The sequence below is a fragment of the Bubalus kerabau genome, chromosome 10 (assembly GCF_029407905.1).
Source record: "Bubalus kerabau isolate K-KA32 ecotype Philippines breed swamp buffalo chromosome 10, PCC_UOA_SB_1v2, whole genome shotgun sequence".
Classification (NCBI taxonomy): Eukaryota; Metazoa; Chordata; class Mammalia; order Artiodactyla; family Bovidae; genus Bubalus; species Bubalus kerabau.
This window is the reverse complement of record NC_073633.1, coordinates 19,912,703-19,931,788: the sequence shown is the minus strand read 5'-3', so window position 1 is coordinate 19,931,788 and position 19,086 is coordinate 19,912,703. Positions and strand designations below refer to the sequence as shown.

The 19,086-nt window shown below is 50.0% G+C and overlaps 1 protein-coding gene and 1 long non-coding RNA gene across 8 annotated transcripts in view; one reads left to right on the top strand and one right to left on the bottom strand.

The window, feature by feature from the left end:
• ANP32A (acidic nuclear phosphoprotein 32 family member A) overlaps positions 1 to 14,142 on the top strand; it is a 39,035-nt gene extending 24,893 nt beyond the window's left edge. For 3 of the 5 annotated variants that reach the window (XM_055536824.1, XM_055536826.1, XM_055536827.1), the window contains exons 2-6: positions 5,744 to 5,893; positions 6,126 to 6,248; positions 8,816 to 9,014; positions 10,409 to 10,506; positions 12,651 to 14,142. In XM_055536824.1, coding sequence (XP_055392799.1) covers positions 5,744 to 5,893; positions 6,126 to 6,248; positions 8,816 to 9,014; positions 10,409 to 10,506; positions 12,651 to 12,827 — 747 coding nt within the window. In that variant the 3' untranslated portion in view covers positions 12,828 to 14,142. The remainder of the gene's footprint in view (positions 1 to 5,743; positions 5,894 to 6,125; positions 6,249 to 8,815; positions 9,015 to 10,408; positions 10,507 to 12,650) is intronic. The other 2 variants (XM_055536825.1, XM_055536828.1) reach the window with 1 other exon arrangement.
• LOC129620963 (uncharacterized) overlaps positions 12,790 to 19,086 on the bottom strand; it is a 33,101-nt gene continuing 26,804 nt past the window's right edge. Inside the window, exons 3-5 of one of the 3 annotated variants that reach the window (XR_008698954.1) lie at positions 13,919 to 14,031; positions 13,401 to 13,624; positions 12,790 to 12,947 (exon numbers count right to left, since the gene is read on the bottom strand). This is a non-coding gene — a long non-coding RNA (uncharacterized LOC129620963). Of the gene's footprint in view, positions 12,948 to 13,400; positions 13,660 to 13,918; positions 14,032 to 19,086 lie in introns of those variants that run through there. The other 2 variants (XR_008698953.1, XR_008698955.1) reach the window with 2 other exon arrangements.

The window sequence follows — 19,086 nt, the reverse complement described above, 5'->3', positions numbered from 1 at the left end:
TGTCGTTGGAGGAAACAGAAGCTCAGAAGTGAGGTGATGAGCTTGCGATGGGAAATTTGGACTTGAGCCAGGTCGGTCTGCCTCCAGAGCCTGCCTTCTGTCCACCTCCCTATGTTGCCTCGGGAAATGCTGGAAAAATAAAGAGCAGTCCCCTCTTGAGCTTCCTTCTCTCTGGTTCTAGCCTTCAGAGGGCTTTGCTTTAGGCCTAAGCTGTCCATTTAAATCCAGGCCAGCTTCACAGGCATGTGGCCATGTGACCACCCAGGCCCCACGCCTGGAAGGTCCTTTCCCGCTCTTGGGTTGAATGTGCTGCTGTCAATGTCTGGGGATTCTTAACAGTTTTTGAGCAAGGGTGTTCCAGTTTGATTTTGCACTGGGCCCTGCAGATTATCTGACCAGCCCTGGCGTTGCTAGAGTGCGTCCTGATTCTTGGTCTTGCTGGGTCCCTCCTGCCTGTGCTTAGCGTGCCCGTCCTCTCCGGGCAGAGGCATGTGAAGCATGCACCCTGTTCCAGCCTCTGGCCTGCTACCTGGCACACTGGACTGGAGTTGTTTACCGGCCGTCTGTCTCCTAGCTTCCCACCACACCTCCTGCTGGCAGGGACCCCAGCTGTGGATCGTTACTGGCCCCACGTCCCCTCCGCTGCTTAGATGGACAGTGTCACAGGAGCTTGCTGGGTGGAGAGAGGGTGTTTCTTACGGGCAAGAGAACCTGCATGCAGAGCACTGGGCCAGGTCAAGAGAGGGTGCAGTGTTGACCGAGCTCCTCACAGGGCTTGCCTGGCAGACACAAGACACACCAAAACACGTTGTTATTGTTTCTAAAAGGGAGGGCTTGTTCAACCTGTGTCAGACCAGTTGCACTGTTAATTTCACGATGGTTTGTCTCCCTTTGCATGCCCGGCACCTAGTGCTGTGGCCAGCACGGTAAACAGGACATTTGTTAAGCAGTTGCTTGGCTGTCCGCTCCCCGCTAGGCTGATTACAGAGAAGGACAGTCCCTGACCTCTAGGAGGATCGGATGCTTAATACACGATTAAATGATTCATGTGGCAGCTGCCCTCGGTGCCCTGGGATGCTCAGAGCTGGGCGATGAAGGTTTCCTGGGGAGGGGGGCTTAACTCGGTCTGAAGGCAAGGGTGAGAGGTGGGGTGGGGGGCAATGAGATTGGAGGAAGTTGGCTGAGGTTGAGAGTAGAAGGCCTCCTTAGGTCAGTTTAGAACCTTGATTTTTTTTTCCCGGAGGCGGCGGGAAGCCAAGAATGTTTTCTAGGCCAGAGTTTGTGCTTTATAGGCTAAACAGATATCATTGTCCCTTTTCTGCAAGGCAGAGCCTGAGGCCTCGGGGATAGAGTCAGGGTCGTTCAGCCAGCTGGGCTGGGCCTCCATGTGGAGGTCTTTGCCCAGTAGTCTAGCATTCCTGCTGTCACAGAGACCCCATTTGGAAGCAGAGTCAGACCTAGAGTGACTTAGACTACCGTGAACAGGACCACATTGCTGGCAGTAGAGAGGCATGGTCAAATTTGAGAGATCTGTGAAGACAAGATTTCACAGTTTTGAAACAAGCAACGGGTTCTTCCTTAGAGTAATAATGTGTTCATGTTTATCACGGACAGTTCAGCTCCCCTTGGTGAGAAATGACTGTCACATCTTGCTTTGGGGACGCGTTTTTCAGGAAATGCGGAGCCGGGCAGTCTGATTTCTTAGGAACCTTCAGTGCCTCTCTACTGACATCTCCAAGGGGGCCCGGGTATGAATATGCAGACACCTCTTAGGTGTTAACACTTGAGGAATGAGCCAAAGGCTCCTGTGGAGGGTTTGTCACTGGGGTGACTGAAAAGCTCCCGATAGAAGCAGAGTAAGTCCAGTCCTTGGTTCTAGAGAGAGTAACCACATTTTGGTATTTTTAAACGGCCAGTGGGATTGGGAGAGAGTTTAAACCCAAAGTACAAATTTTCAGTTTAATTTTAACTTTGCGCTTAGCTCACACCCAGGGTTTGGCAGGGGGGAATGGGCCTTACTTTTTTTTTCTGTTTTAAGCAGAACACACCCTGGATGTAACAAGGATGTTCTCTTCACGTGGAGGAAGGGTTTGCAGCAGCAGCACTAGGAGAGACGGGAGGAAGTGGGTTGGAATTGCGGCAGGATTTCTAAGAGTCAATTTAAGGAAGCTTGGGGTGGGTTGGACGTTTTGAAACACGCCCTGGAGCTGTAAGAAAGCGCAGCCCTGCATGGAGGCAGGTGGAACAGGGCTGGATGCCATGCCTTCGACAGGTCAGCTGTTGGACTGGACCTTTTGTTTTTTCCTGTTTGGTCCATTACAGACACATCACAGTGTGCTTACCTGCTATCCCCGATGTGACTCATCACCCCACAAAGAAACTTTGGGTTTCCCCCGTGGTTTGGGCTTTCTGGTAATATCAGCAACCTCAGGGTGTAAGCCTCAGCCCACCTACCCCACCCTCTTTGATCTCTCCCCAAACTGTGCTTGAAACCCGGCCAGGAAGGAAATGCAGAAACCATGGGGATCCCAAAGTCCCCACAGACCTGGAGCAGCCACCTGGCCTTCCATACACCACAGGCTCTCCCTCCTGAGTGACAGAAAGCAGCCTTTTGCTCCTTGGGGAGGAACAGGGTCTCAGGCCCCCAGCCTTTGTCTAGATCCTTGCTCCTGACTGCAGTGTCATTGGAATGGGGGCTGGGTTAGGTTTTGTGTTTTGGTTACCAAAGAAGTGTAACCAGGGTGGGGACATCTGGGAGTAGCCCCCATCCCGCCAGTGGAACAGCTAGAAAAGGGGCTGAAGGGGGTTTAGTGCAGTCAGGGTAGTTTGTAGGATTGAATTTTGGGGTCTGGGAGAACCTGTGCCCTGCTTGGGAACAGCAAGGAAACCCTCCTCGTCTGTGGCAACACTAACCATCAGGGCCTGTTCCTGCAGCTTTAGGATCAGTGGTTCTGATGTGGCTGTACAATAGGATAGCACCCCAGGAGCACCCCATGGGGCGATTATGAGGATCAAATGAGACAGTGCCTGCAAAGAGAGTGCCTGCTGAGGGCTCAGGAAAGAGCCCTTGATTGTTGTTAATAAAGAAATAATCATTGTTGTTAGTAGTGGTGTCTTGCATATTGTCCCCAAGAAGAATGGCCACCCATTTGGGCGTGGTGCTGGGACTGGAACCTTGGGTCTATCTGGAGAATTCCCAGGCAGCACTGAGCCGTTCTGGGAAAGAGGCAGACTTCCGGGAGGAATTCCCTTGACTCTGCAGCACCGCCTCCTGGCCCCCTCTTACTGAGGCCTCCTCCTTGGCTGATGGCCACAGGAATAGAAGCCCTGACCCATCTAGAGAACCACATGTCTGAAATCTTTGAAGGTGGACTGGAAACCCTCCTTATGTTTGTCTTTCCGTAATGGAACTTAAAAGAATTCCCAGGGCCTTCCAAGGAAAGGAGTAACTGAAGGAGCCTAGCTGTGTGACCCCAGATAGAACTGCCCACGAAGGAGGTGGCGCTCCCTCCCCAGGACAGGTGATCTCCCACCACTGCTCCCCAGAGGCCTGGCTTCCTGGCTCTGCACTGACCTCCTGCCCTAGGGCAGAAGGCCTCACAGGGTTTACTCCCAGTGTCTTGCAGGTGACCTTGAGAAGGGGGCTTGACCTGGACATCTGTCCTCCCCTGAAGAGTGGGAAAGGACTTAATTTCCCCCGTCTCAGATGCGAGGGAAAGGTGAGCCTTGGCACCGGTGCCTGGCTGAGAGCTTGCTGGCTCTGGATGGGAGCTGCTGCACCTGGCTTCACCCCTCCTGCCAAATTGTTGCTGTCCTGAGTTGAGCAGGCCACCTCTCTCCACCAGGGAAGAAGACAGAAGGGCACCTGCAGGGCGCTGTGGCCCAAACAGGCCCTGAACTCTCCTAGTCTGACCTCTTTCAAGGGCAGGCTGAGGGAGAGGCGCAGCAGCTTGCTGTGGATTCTCTTCTCCCACGTGGACATACGTCCCAGTGATGTCCGAGGAAGAGGACCACTGTGGCGGACAGATGGACCTGCTCATAGGTGGGGAGCAGCCCTGGACAGTGACTGGTTAGGACAGGCCTTGCTCACTTATCCAGGAGGAAAAAAGGCTGTGAGGGGCAGGACTGCTGTCAACAGGACAGGCCTGGTCCGAGTGACCCATTGGTGCGAAATCCAAACTAGGGTTGGAAGTCCCAGGGAGCATCAGATCCAGACAACATCAGTACACATTTCCTGGAGGCTGCAGAGATCAGGCTGGAGAAGGCAGTGGCAACCCACTCCAGTACTCTTGCCGGAAAATCCCATGGACGGAGGAGCCGTAGTCCAAGGGGTCGCTAAGAGTCAGACACGACGAAGCGACTTAGCAGCAGCAGCAGAGATCAGGCAAGTGGGGATGCAGTGTCAAGCACCAGATGCAGCCAGGAGGGATCACCTTTAAGGCACCCGCCATCCATGGAAGGCTGGGGAGCAGCCCCCTGTCCGCTCAGGACAGGAGTGGAAAGCTCTGGGCATCTGGTGGCAGGCCAGGCACCCTGGCATCCCTTGCTGACACCCCTGGGTCATGGCAGGCCTGAAAGCTGATGACTCTTCCTCAGCCCGTCTCCCTAGCATCTGTGCTGGAGCCTGGACCCTCTCTTGTAGCCAAATCTGCCTTTTAACAACCCAGTGAGATGGTAGCTCTTTATCAGTTCTTTCTCCCTCATTCGAAATAAAGGGCTTAGGGCCAAAAGAGGGGATCTAAGGTCTCTTAACGGGGCAGAACCACCTCCAGGGAGGCAGGAAGCCTGCAGGGCTGCAGAGGTGTCTCCAAAGACCAACTTCTGGACATTGCCAAGCCCAGCATTTCTATGTGGGTTCATCCTGGGCTTGTGGATGTCCATTTTCCTTCCGCGTCGGCTCTCAGGACCTGAAGAGCAAAGTCTAGAGCTGTGGTATTCCGTATGGTAACTTTCATGTATCTCTTTGCACTTTGATTGATTAAAGCTGAATAAAATTTAAAGCTTAGCTCCTTAGTCTCACCTTACCAGCCACATGTGACTAGTGGCTCCTCTCCTGGATGGGTTTCCATCGCCACAGGAAGTTCTGTTCGACAGCACTGGTCTCCATTCTGTAGAATGGAGAGTTGGAGGGGTCCCTGGTCTGCAGCTCTTACTGTGAGGCAGGCCAAGCCGGTGACCAGGTGATGACTGCCAGGCTGGGTGGGCTGGCTCTGACTGTGGTGGAGGATTGGGTTCAGGTACATCCCGGGACCCATCCGCATGCAGTGGGTCACAGACTCAGAGGTAAAAGGACGGTGGAGACTGAGGAGGGGGAGTAGTAGACCACCTCAGGAAGGTGGTCAGGCTGGGACCATGGTGGACCCTGGGGTGAGGGGCTCAGAAGGAATGGCAAGGCCCGGAGGTTCCCTAACAGCATTGTGGCTGGTGCAGTGGGGAGCCTGGGGGCTGAGGGGCAGCAGCAGGGTTGGAAAGAAACTCCCAGCCTTGCTGTCAGCAGTGGGATTATTGGATTTGTCTTCTCCAGTCCAGCCAAGACGCCTGTCCAGAAGGGCCCCCTGGTTCTGCAGCTCCAGTCACCCCAGCACCTCTCTCCACCCCGCCTCAGTGTTGCTAAAAGCAGAGAAAGATCAGGGTGGGCGCTGGCACTGCGAGGCTTCCCAGTCTGCCTCCTGTCCTCCCCCCATCCCTGGCCTCAACCCCCATTCCTCACCCCGGTTGATTCACAACCTCCTTCCCTTCCCAGGTGAAAGAACTCGTCCTGGACAACTGTCGGTCGAATGAAGGCAAAATTGAAGGCCTCACAGATGAATTTGAAGAACTGGAGTTCTTGAGTACAATCAACGTCGGCCTCACCTCAGTCGCAAACTTACCAAAGTTAAACAAACTTAAGAAGGTAAACAGAGCGGAGGCGCAGGTGTGCTTGGGAACTGGGCTGGGGAGGAGGACCCGGTCATTTCTCCAAGTTGAGGGAGCATAACTGCAGGGGGGCCAGGGCGAGCCCCAGCACACCTGCCCCTTCCCTGACCCGACTCCCTTCCTGGCCCATCTGCAAGGAAATGAACGCCTGAGCCCAGAGCCTTCGTTGTAAGAGTCGTTTCTGCTTTTTCTCTCCCTGCCTCGTTTAGCTTGAACTAAGTGATAACAGAATCTCAGGGGGCCTGGAAGTATTGGCAGAAAAGTGTCCGAACCTCACGCATCTAAATTTAAGTGGCAACAAAATTAAAGACCTCAGCACAATAGAGCCACTGGTGAGTCATCGGGGCCTCCCCTCTCCTCTGGGATGGGAGGGGTTGATACCAGGGAATACTACTTTTGCGTTTATATGACACGCATTTTATGTTTAATTATGTGCTATGAGATAGAATTGAGCTTCTATAGAGAAACTGAGGCCTCGAGAAGTTCAGAGAGTTTGACCAAGAGGCTGAAGGGTGCCATAGGACCCGGGTCTCAATTTCTGGTCCTGGTGCTTTTCCTCTTAGAGTTTCCACTCAGCTTCGGAAACCCGAGCTGTCATTTCTTTAGGCTTAGAGCCTGGCTTGTGCCTTTCACTGGGGAGAGAGGAGCCATCCAGGAACTCAGTTGACCCTGAAGGTGGCTGCCTGTTTTCTCCTTGGGTCACTGCCCAGAGGCTGGTGCCTCTGAAGGTGGGTCGGTCCTGATGCGGGTCCCCTGGGATGACAGAAAGCTATGTAGTACGGGAGCCCCATGCGCTTCTCCAAAGGGTGTAGAGAAGAGTGACCCTGGTCAGCAGTCCTGGCTATGATGGTGACCACGGACTCAAAGACCTGGGCAGCATGTCCTCCTTTGCTTGTCCACATAGAGCTGAGCACACCCAGACTTCATGATACACTCACTAGAAAAGGGCAGGTCATGGTCAGAATAGCAATTTCTGTGTTGCTCCTGCTAAGTTGCTTCAGTTGTGTCTGACTCTATGTGACCCCAGAGATGGCAGCCCACCAGGCTCTGCCGTCCCTGGGATTCTCCAGGCAAGAACACTGGAGTGGGTTGCCATTTCCTTCTCCAATGCATGAAAGTGATAAGTGAAAGTGAAGTCACTCAGTCATATCCGACTCTTCGCGACCCCATGGACTGCAGCCCACCAAGCTCTTCCATCCATGGGATTTTCCAGGCTAGAGTACTGGAGTGGGGTGCCATCGCCTTCTCCGATTTCTGTGTTACCCATATCCGAATGACTGTATTCACTTGACTTTAAGGAAATCAACTGTAAGATGTACCACTGATTAATTTTTGATTAATTAATCATTGATTTCTATTTGTTGAAGTATAGAAATACTACTGCATTAAACTGACACTTTGCATAAATATATACATAAGAATTACTTCATAAGTTGATCCCCTTAGGATCAGGAAAGGGCCATAAGGATATTTGGCCAAGTTTGCACCTTTCCCTTTTCTGGGTATAGAGGGTACCAGTTGGGGTATCTCTCAGTTTGGGTTCTTGTCCAAAAAGCATTCCTTGTACTTTGTGGACATTTGAGGGGCTGGTTGATGTGCCTCTGTGGCAGAATGGGAGGCTGGCATTTCTCCTCCAAACTCGGGCTTTACCTGCCCATCTGTGGCATGTGGTCAGCTACTAGAATAGATTTCCCATAGAACTTAATTTTAGGACTTCTTCTGATCTCCTAGGGGAAAGCAATTCTATTTATCTAGCTAGAAACCTCAATTTCATAATTTTATTATAAACTGAAAAAAAATCTTTGAAGTTCTGTATATGTGTGTTTTGGGAGGCAAGTTATGGAGACTATACACACGCGTGCACACACACACAGTGTTCCTTTGGCCTAGAATACTCGTGCTTGTCTGATTTCTTCCCTGGTTATCAGTGTGATTATTGTGTTTCTCTCACTCCTGACAGTGGGGAACCGCCTTTGGTTGGGAGAGGCGGGCCTCACCCACCCAGCCCACAGCCCAGACTCCCTCTCTACCCTTGACCTGCTAAAAATGACCAATCTCAAGAGAATGACCTTGTTCCTGACATTGACCTTGAGGGACAGTAGCTTTAATCACCAGTTAGGCCTGGCCCCACTGGAACAGGGACTTGGCCTGAGGTGGGATACCTCCTCCTGGAAGATGAGGGAACTGGAAAGATGTAGCAATTTCTTGCTAGCTGTGTGACCCTTTCACTTCCTGGGCCTCAGAATCCAGCTGCCAACAAGTGTAACATGGACTAGAGCCTGTCAGTTAAACCCATTGGTATTAAGTACTGTGGACAAAATCTGGATCCTTCATTGGTTTTTCTCTTGTCCTTTTTGACAGGCAGTATTGGAGAGTGTAAGAACACAGGTCTGAAGTTGGACTGCCTGATCAAAACCCAGTTCTCTGCCCTCTGGTTACTATTCTGTAAAATGAACTAATAATTATTTCTGCTTTATCAGTCTGTTGAGGATAAACTGAGTTAATACAAAGTGCAGTATTAATTGCCATTATTATTATTCCCAGAAGGAGGTAGTTTGCGTTCCTGTGGCCTTTTCAGTTCCTCTCTGGCTCCTTAGACACAGGGCAGGCTCCAGAGCTCTTGGCTTAGGCACCAAGAAAGCCCCGGGTTAATTTCAAACTTGTCAGTGTTATGGCAGAGGCTTTAATTGCAGAATAGAAGTGTTGGCATTGGGTGAGGCTTTGAAGATCCTCAGGTCCAACCCCCCATCTTTCACATGGATGAACAGGAGGCTCCCCAGCCAGGGGTGACACAGCCAGGCACAGCCAAACCAGGGTTTGCTCCTCACCTGTGAGTCTCACGTCACCCCCACCTGTCTCCTCATCCCGCTCACTGTCTGACTTCGCTGTTTCCTTGCAGAAAAAGTTAGAAAACCTCAAGAGCCTAGACCTTTTCAATTGTGAGGTGACCAACCTGAACGACTACCGAGAAAACGTGTTCAAGCTCCTTCCGCAGCTCACGTATCTTGATGGCTACGACCGGGACGACAAGGAGGCCCCCGACTCAGATGCCGAGGGCTACGTGGAGGGCCTGGACGACGATGAAGAGGATGAGGATGGTGGGTGGCGCCAGGGAGAGGCCAGGCTGGGTTTTACGGGGGGCAGACTGGGCGTCGCTGGTCCCTGAGAGCTGTCGACCTCTTTCTAGAGCTCTGGAGGAGGGCAGGCCGTCTGCTTTGTTTACTGCTGTAGACAAACAATGGTCTGTCTCATTGGTTGACACCCCTAAATAAAAGGACCTGAGCCCAGAGAGACACCCGAGGTTCTCCAACTGCATGGTAGCTCCTTAGAAACCATCTGAGGGACATCCCTGGTCAGGGAACTAAGATCCCACATGCCTTGCAGCCAAAAAGCCAAAACAAAACAGAAAAGATGTGACAGATTAAAACACTTTAAAATTGGTCCACATCAAGAAAAAAAAATCTGAATCCTCCTTTCAGTTTTTTTCCCTTTTCCAAAGTCCTCCCCAAAATGAGATCCTACGATGTCTCACTTGGATTTGCTTACGGGGAGGAGATGAGCAGATAGAGGAAGGTGGGGCAAGGCGTGAGGGTCCCCTCTTTTCATTTAGGGTCCAGTGGTGGAGATGAGGTCATGGCTGGAGAGACTGGGGGGCCCCCTGGTGGCTGCCACCCATAGGACCACATGGCAGGACCTGGGGGGTGAGGACTCAGGAGCCCCAGGGATCTTGGAAGCAGAGGAGGTTGTAGGCAGCACACTGGGCTCCCTAGTGGCACAGTAAGGAGTCAGGGACTTATAGGAAGGAGAGAAGGAAAAGGAAGGAGGACCTCCCGTCTCATCTCCTCTCCACACTGCCAGCTCAGTGCCACTTCCGTGCAGGGCTTTGTGGCCGAAGTTGAGGGTTGAGACTTTGCCTGAATATTTCACAGATGAGAGTGCTTATCCCTTCTTAGGTGGGAATATTTTACTAGGTATTCAGACATCCAGTTGTTCCATCTTGTGCTGGGACAGAAAAGTCTTAGGACTAAAATCCTGAGACTGGGCTTCTGAGCCTAGCTCTGTAACTGACTCCTTGTGTGATCTTGAACAAGTCACTTCTCCCCTCTGGGACTCGGCTTCCTCACCTGTGGAGTTTGGCTCAATGCTCTCTCTGAATGAGTTGACTTCTTGGCTTTCCTGGGCCCTGTAACTTGGCTCCCTGAGCTGGCATTTTCTCTGCCATCTTAGACTCCATGTGGGATCTTTCCTTTTCAGAATCCTTGGGAAGAGGGTTTACCTTTGAGGTCATTCTAGGATGCTTATTTTTAGGATGACTTCAGGGTGTGTTCAGTCACATTAAAGCATCCAGGCTGTGAACTGGGTGGGTGTGGGAGTCGTGGCCCCTACATCAAGGAATGCATCTCCTGTGCCAGGCCCAGCGACCTGGGGCCTGTACTGTGGGAAAGGGGTCAGCTCACCACGCCCTTGTTCTTGTCCCCATTTCCACTCGCAGAGGAAGAGTACGATGAAGATGCTCAGGTAGTGGAAGACGAGGAGGACGAGGAGGAGGAGGAGGAAGGGGAAGAGGAGGACGTGAGTGGAGAGGAAGAGGTAAGAGGCTGGGCTGGGCTGGGCTGGGGGACCATCTCTTGGAGCCCCCCTTACTTGCTTTGCTGCGTCTAAATCAGTCCCACTAACTGCCTGACTGATTGGCCTTAGCAGCCAGGAGCCCTGAGTGTGTATTGAATCATTTTAGGGCCTGTTACTGGGCTGATTTGGAGAGGCAAGCCTTGCAGTCAGCCCTGGAAAAGAGGGAGGGGGTTCTGGAGGCCAGTAAGGAGGGGACTCTTCTGCTGGGACAGCCTGGCATTTGTTTCCATGTAAGAATCAGTTCTTAGAGAATCCACATCCCCATTTTCCACCTTTTTGCGTGTTAATTTAGATACTCAGCACTTAACAGTATGCTGGGGAAGAATCAAGGACTGCCTTGGACTGGTGGGTAATAGGATAAGACACTGCTGGATTCCACATCAGAGGGTGGCAAGGGTCCCCCACACGGCGGATAAAGTGCCGTTATCCTGACACGCTGGCTGGCATTCTTCTTTAGCGAGGTCTGGGATGTGTCTGTGACAGGGTGCAGCCCATTTCTACCACTTGCTAGCTGTGTGTCCCTGGGCAAGTTGCTTGACCTTCTGAGCCTGTTTCTTTATAGGTGTCATTTTATAGCTGGGTTGTAAATAGGGAGCAACTCACTGCATTGTTAAGAGGATAAAATAATTTGTAAGTAAAATCCCTAAGGACAGGGAGTGTTTGACCACTTACTATTTTAGGCTTTCACACCCTTCAAGGTCCTGGCTCTGTGTGCCTGGTTTTGTACTTGGATGGATGTTCTGAGTCTTTCTAGAGCAGAGTCATTTTCTCTGACTTGTCAGCTTTCTAAATCTGACTGCAAAAGTTAGACGGAGAGAGGTTTAAAATGGTGACAGCATGGAAGGTACCTGCCTTCTCCCGTAGCTTCCTGTCTCTCCCCATCAAGGGAACGGACGCCTATCGGCCACACAGGCCCTCTCAGGTGGGACCTCCTGGCTGGCCCCTCATGCTGGGGAGAGGCAGCTCAGGGTCAGAGGAAAAGCTGGTGACGTACGCTTGGTTCCCCCCGAGAGGTGCTGCCGGTGTCTCTCCTGCCCAGGTGTAGGCTGCTGAGTTCACTGCTGAAGAATATTATGTATTTTAAAAATAGAGACAGCAAAACAGCACACCGCCCCCGCCCCAGGACGGGGCAGTAAGGCATTTTGGCTAATGGACTTGCTCTTCCTGTCACAGGAGCCTCCAGAATGCAGAGGGTTTCTGTTTTGGGATTGGGTGGTGGTGGAGTGTTTTTTGTTTTTTTTTTTTTCCTTCTTCTTCTGTAATCTCATTAACCATCTGCAGATTTCACACACACACACACACACACACACACACACACACACACAGTCTTAGCAAACAGACTGATTAAGGAACTATTTGGTGACATTATGAAAGGATATTTCCCTTGACAAAAAGAAGTCTATTGCCAAGTTCTTTTTAAACAATGGGTTGCCTGGTGCCTCAGGAACAGTATCATGCAGATTCAACTAGCCTGGACCCCCAGAAGCAGCATAAAGTGTGGTCCTGGGTTGAGGGTGAATTCACACCCCTTGCTGAATCTCAAGGAGCTGGAAGTGATTTTCTTCGAGACGGGGAAGAGGGGAGGACATCGCATTTTCCCTCTCCTCCAAGTGATCCAAGTTTGCAAGGAAGTGAAGGGGCTGGGTAGGGTAAGGCTGGACTCACCCACGGAATCTGGATTGGGGTTTTCCCTTGAACCAAAACTAGATTGAGGGCAGATGAAAGTCCGGCCTGCTTCATGTGATGGAGAGTCGCTGGGGGGAACTCACTGCCCTGGGAGGGCACGCTGCAGAGCTGCCCAAGTTACAAGGACTTCAGGTCAGGAATTCTTAACCTGGGCGCAGAATCCACCCCCACTCCCCGCTCTTGCAGATACTGTGTGTGATATGGGTGTTTCCTGGAAAAGAGGTTCAAAGCTTTCTACAGAGGCATTAAAGGTGGTCCTGGATATAAAAGAACCTCTGCTTTCGATTCACCTGACCAAGTCTTGGGGCTGCTGAGAGGCTGGCCCTCACCTTTCTGAGCTCAGCATCAGGGAAAGTGGCTTCTTCCCCATGTCCCGAGGCCCGGGCGTTCCTAAAATCCAATGTCATCTTCTCTTCTAGGAGGATGAGGAAGGTTATAACGACGGGGAAGTAGACGATGAGGAAGATGAAGAGGAGCTTGGTGGTATGGCAGCCTTTTTACTCTCCGAGGGTAGCAGGCTGACCCCTTCGGTCATGGTAGATTGCTGGGCCCTGAGGACTAGGCCTCAGTTTGCCAGGGGCAGCAGAGCGTCCTAGACTTGGGCTCCCTGCTTTCCTGGCGGGTGGACGGAGTCAGAGGCGAGATCCATGTCTAACCTGAATGCCTTTTCTTTACTCTTCCAGAAGAAGAAAGGGGTCAGAAGCGAAAACGAGAACCTGAAGATGAGGGAGAAGACGATGACTAAGTGGAATAACCTATTTTGAAAAATTCCTATTGTGATTTGACTGTTTTTACCCGTACCCCCCCAAATCCCGCCCCCTGAAACTTATTTTTTTCTGATTGTAACGTTGCTGTGGGAACGAGAGGGGAAAAGTGTACTGGGGGTTGTGGGGGGAGGGAGGGTGGGAGGGGGTGGAATAAAATACTATTTTTACTGCCACTCTTTATTTTTTTCCCCTAATTTTTCTTTGTGTCTGGTTCTGTCCCTGTAAATGCAATAGCTGAGTACACATAAGTGAACGTTTGTTCCTTACCCTCAAAGAGGACGATTTGGAGATCTCTGACATTTCCTGATACTTCCCAAGTCTCTTGAGTTGATTGGAAGGCCAGAGCTGGCCTCAGTTTGGTTTCTCAAAGCCCAGGAGGGCTGAGCACCAGCCGCGTCTTACCTCTTGTTCCGGATCCCATGATTTTCACGTTTCTTGGGCCTGCTAGAGGCAGCAAGCGCCTTGGCTTGTAAATAGCAACCTAAAGGCGAATCTTGGCACTGGTCTGGGGACCTTCCCTGTCTTCCATCCCCTTTCTCTCTTCCCAGACGGTGGTGGGCTTTGCTCTCCTGAGAAGACTCTGATGTCACTCTTGAGTGATGAGCCAGAGAGCTGGAAACAGCAGGCTTCAGAGTTTAGGAGTAAAATGGATTCAGTAATTCTAATTAAAAGAGAAGAAGCAAACCCTCAAACTTCATCCTCTTTCAAAGATATAAAAAAACAAAACTGTCCCTATCTTATTGTGTAAAATATTAGAACGCTTTGTTTTACAAAATGACAGGAGAATTCTTCTGCGCGTCCTGCTCGGCCTAGACCATTTTTACAGACCTAGGCACAGGACACACTGCTGCATGTCGGCTGGGTTTTTTTTTCATACACCCGAGCACGGAAAAACTTAACACAAAATTGTATTTTCTTACCTAGTGGAGATCTGAAGTGACTGCAAATTCCTAGTGAATGTACAGGCTCGCTTTCCTGTCCCTCTTCTGGATTGCTTTCCAAGTGACCCGTGACTTCCTAGCCCATGTTTCATCTGTATAAAAGAACATCTGCACCGGTTTTCCCCCCCCCTCAGAAGAGCCAAACTTTTGAGTTTTATGTCTGTTTGTCATTGATAAATTTCAATAAATCTTTTTATACAATTGTTTTTGGGGTGGCTTCTTTTGAGTCCAACGGGCCATTGGTCTATGATGCCATCTAGATAACCTGCCGGGGGGCGGGGGTGGGGGGCAGGAAGTTGCACGTTGGTTACCTGATAAAATAGTTTTTCTTACAAGATCTGTAACCTGATGAAGTTTGGCTACTCTGGGTCTCAACTCAAGACTTGGTGTGCAGTCTTCATTAAAGACTGGATTTGGGCAGGGAAGCGGTGGGGGATGGGAGTTTAAAAAGATAAAGGCATAAAAAGGTTTATTAAACACCAAAAAGCTGGCCTTGGGACCTTATTTTTAGTATATTTTATTGTTTTGTTGTTCAGACTATAAAAAGAATACAGGAAAACCAAAGGAATGTACAAAACAAATCTGTTCCTTTTTCATTTAGCGTTAAGTATGCTTGTTTCTCCCTCTAAAGAGGCTTTAAAAGCATATACCTGAAATGGCTATGTAGTAGTCCATTAATTTACTTAATTCTAACCAAATGGTAAGATATTCAGGTTATTTTCAACTTAACCACTAGACACTGTGTTACACTCTTTATGGATTTGATAGTCCAAATGCTTAGGAGTCATTGTACCAAAAATTGACATTTATAAGTCTCATGTGCAAGGTTCTATGTTTTCCAAAAAGATCATCCCACATACTGTGGTAGTTGATACATATACAGAAATTCATTCTCAGCCATAAGGGCTTGAACCTCACAGCAAGCCCTAGATCCTATGCAATTCCAGCAGAAAGGTGCTTCTCAGGAGAGACTGACCCACCCCACCCTCTGGGTGGTGGCCCAGATACCTCCTGCCCCCTTCTTTGGAGCAGATGGACGTTTTCTGGCTCCAGGTGTAGGTTGGGGAGGTGGCCTCCCAGAGGCCCGGTGCTGTGCCTGGCATCAGGACTGTGAGAATGGCCAGGTATGCCCTGCCTCCCAGAGCTGAGAAAGGAACGTGGGAGTGGAGTGAAATGCAGACGCTGGTCTCAGGTTTTCTGATACTGACTCTTATGAGGGCTTTTAACAATCAGTTAATTTCACATAGATTGGAAATAAATTGTAAAATGGATGGTGGTGGGTGGGTTGATGCTGATGAGATCCAGGGAGGAAAAACCTGTCTGTGTCAGGCATTAAGCAGTCGCATCAGCCCTTGAGATAAGGTCTCACTGTGCCCATTTTACTAATGAGGAAAACAGGTCCAGTGACTTGGAGGTATGAAGAGCAGGAGGCAGGGTGAAACCTAGGTCTCTTTGGGCTATTTCCATTTCACCAAACTTAGTCATGTATGGCAAGTAGAAGAGGAAGCTCAACCAGAGGGAGGGAAGCAGTAAGCTCCTCATTGAGCTCTTGCTGGATACCTGGTATTGCATCTCATTGACGTGATTGAATCCTCACAGCCATCTTAGATAGGTGCCATAATCCTTGTTATATGAGTGGCTCAGAGAGTGACAGGCCCAAGGTCATGCAGTCAGATAAAAGCAGCATCAAGAATAAACCAGGGATCTGTGGTTCCAGCACCAGCCCTCTTAGCAGGTGGTGGTGGTTTAGTCGCTAAGTCGTGTTCGACTATCACGACCCCCATGGTCTACAGCCCTCCAGTCTCCTATGTCCTTGGAATTCTCCAGGCAAGAATACTGGAGTGGGTTGCCATTTCCTTTTCCAGAGGATCTTTCCCACCCAGGAATCGAACCCCAGTCTCCTGCATTGCAGGCATTCTTTATGACTGAGCTACAAGGGAATCCCTCTTACCAGGTGGCTCAGTGGTAAAGAATCCTGCCAGTGCAGAAGATCCCTGGGTCAGGAAGAAATGGGAATTTATTTCCTTGAAGGAGGAAATGGCAACTTTCCTTTGAAGGAGGAAATGATATACTTTCCCAGCTGTGGACAGAAGACCCTGGCTGGCTACAGTCCAGGGATTCATAAAGAGTTGGACCCAACTTAGCATGCACACACACACCAGAGTACCTCCAGCCTCCTCCTCCCCCAAGCTGCAACCAGCTGTGTTGAAGCAGTTACCCCTGCTCACCCTTGGTGCCAGGTTTCCCCACCAGGTCTAGCAAATGCCACAGGATGGACCCTTGAGACAGAAGGACCCTTAGAAATCACCTAGTCCTCAACCAACCCTCTCATTTGATGAAAGAAGAAACCAACCCAGGAAAGGTAAGTGATGTGCCCAAGGTCATCCTGCAAGACAGTGGCAGAGCCCAAACTCCCATTCCTGGGCTTCTGAAGAGCCACGTCTCTCACAGCTACATCCTGTGGTTGCAGGGAAGCCAGCTGTCATGAGATGTAGGATGTACACGGTGTAATGTCTTCCAGAACACAGCCAAGTCTTGGGAGGACAGGATGTAGTGAGTGCGTGACACATCTGTTTTCTGTGACTTTGGAGTTCACCTGTGTGTTTCAATATTCACAGTGGGTTTGCCTTCCTGGTAGTGTCTGAGAGGTTGATCATCCTAGAAAAGGGTGTGAATTTCTTGATGGAGAGAGCAATGTGACGATTCTTGATCATGAGTTCCTTCTTTGTGTAATGTGCTGTATCTACTGCCTCCCTCAATCCTCATACAGATTTCAGACAAAACCAAGGCTTAGAGAGGTGAAACAGCTAGCCTCAAACTTGTCTTTCTGATACAAGAGACCTTGTTCTCATGTACTACATCGAAAGAGCCAGGCAGATGAGGGAAGAGGGGATAAGCAGTTCAGTTTGTCTCATTTGCTGACTTGCAAAGGCTGTTTTTATCCTCATTCAGAAACTCATTGTTCTTGGTTGGAAAGATTCCCACAGTGGGTCCCTAATAAGCAGCTTTGGACAATGGCAGCCCTGAGTCCCGGGACCAGCCCTTGAACAGGCCCCTATGGCCGGCTGGACCAGGGGTGAGCGGGGCCAAGGACTGGAGATGGTGAGACAGATGAGGGCAGGTCTGAGGCTTCATCTGCCTGACTGAGGCCCTCAAGGTAGCCACAAATATGCCAGCAAAAGGAAAGACCAGAGACAGATTCAAACCTGACAGGGCTTCTGTGGACTGCTAACGGTCTGTGATTGTTGAGGCTGATGCAGGGGACATCAATGGAGTTGCCCACCAAACATCAGCTGCTATTGGTTAAGGGACCAACGAAAGGACTCAACACAGATATGGGCCACTCCCATTCCTGAAGTTCAGATGGGGCTGACCCCCACTTCTGTGGTTCCTGGGATGCGCAAGTGACCCTGTCCTGGTCAATCAGCATATTCCAAACTTTGACCATAGTGACTGGTCCGAGAAGAGCCTGGAAACCAAATTGGTTAAATGAGGCTTGGTCCTTGGGATCTGGAAAATTGAGAAGCCTGCTACCCAGGGGTACTGGGCTGGGCGGATGGAGGGACATCCCTTGGAGAGAGACTCTAGATGTCTCCATTTTGGCCTGAGAGATTCCTGACAAATTCAGACAAGTGAAGATACCGGCATACCGGCACACACACAAAACTTATTGTTTGCTGGACTTTGTACCTTATTTTGCTCGTTTCCCAGAATAATCCTGATGGTCATCGTTATCCCCATTTCAAAGACTGAACACATATAAGTACTTGATAAATATTAGCTGCTCCGTGCCAATCAGCCTGGTGTTTCCCAAATTTCCCTAGAAAGGATCCTTGGGGCTTGACAGACTGCCAGGTATCACCCCTGGGAATTCTGATCCAGGAGCTCTGGACCAGGGCCCAGGAATCTGTGTTTTAACAAGTGCCCTGAGGATTATCAGCATCAAGGACATTTGGGAAATGCATTCGACTCAATCCCCACCACAGCCTACCGAGAAAGGTTATTACAGACATTTTTATTTAAAGTTGCGGCAAGCAAGGCTCAAGAGAGGTTAGGTAACCTGCCCAAGCTGACACAGGTGTCGAGTGACCGAGCTGGGGTTTGAACCTGGATCTATCTGACTTTCACACTCCTTGTAGAAAGGGGGTGATAACAACTGCCTGTATGTTTCACAGGTCATGAAAGACTCAAATGATGGAAAGAACGTCACAAAGTGGAAAGTGAAAACCACTACCAAGAGACAGAAGTGGTGATTTATGAAAAAGAAACCCAAGTAACAAGAGAAAAACAAAAGACCTAAAAGTGAAATTTGCTCAGTCATGTCCAACTCTTTGCAACCCCATGGAATTCTCCAGGCCAGAATACTGGAGTGGGTAGCCTTTCCCTTCTCCAGGAGATCTTCCCAACCCAGGGATTGAACCCAGGTATCCCACATTGCGGGCAGATTCTTTACCAACTGAGCCACTAGAGAAGCCCAAGAATACTGGAGTGGGTAGCCTATACTTTCTCCAGTGGATCTTCCTGACCCAGAAATTGAACTGGGGTCTCCTGCATTGCAGGCGGATTCTTCACCAACTGATCTATCAGGAAAGCCCTAAACCACTTGGTAACTGAGATGACCTACATGGAAGTTTTTTCCTCCCTTTTAAAATTTGCATATAATAAAATTCGCTCTTTGTGTCAACCACCAGATAGACTAGATTTTAGTTTGTAGATCTTAGTTGTAAAAAGAAATGGATCAACTCTCTGGGAATGTCCTAAGTCTTGCTGATGGACTTCTGAAAGTGTTACAAGTCTTGCCTGGGACTCAGAGGAGAGACTGGACTCACATCCTAGCTCTGAGACTAACAATTTGGGTGACTGTGGACAAGTCACCTTTATGTCCTATAAGAAGAGTGACATGGGCCGTGCATCTTCTGACAGCCTTAGTTGATGGTTTGTTACATTCTTTCCCTCTCTGCCCTGAGGCTCCAGTTTAGGCTTTGTTGAAGTTGTGAAGTTTAGGAAAGGCATTCATGGTAAGAACTCTGGGATAACAAAAGGGTTAAATGTGGGAGAAGCAGTCTTTCTGCTGAGGTAGGAGCTCTTTGATGAGAAACTAGCAAAATGAGGTCCCAACCTATAGATAGCCCAGTCTTTACACACCC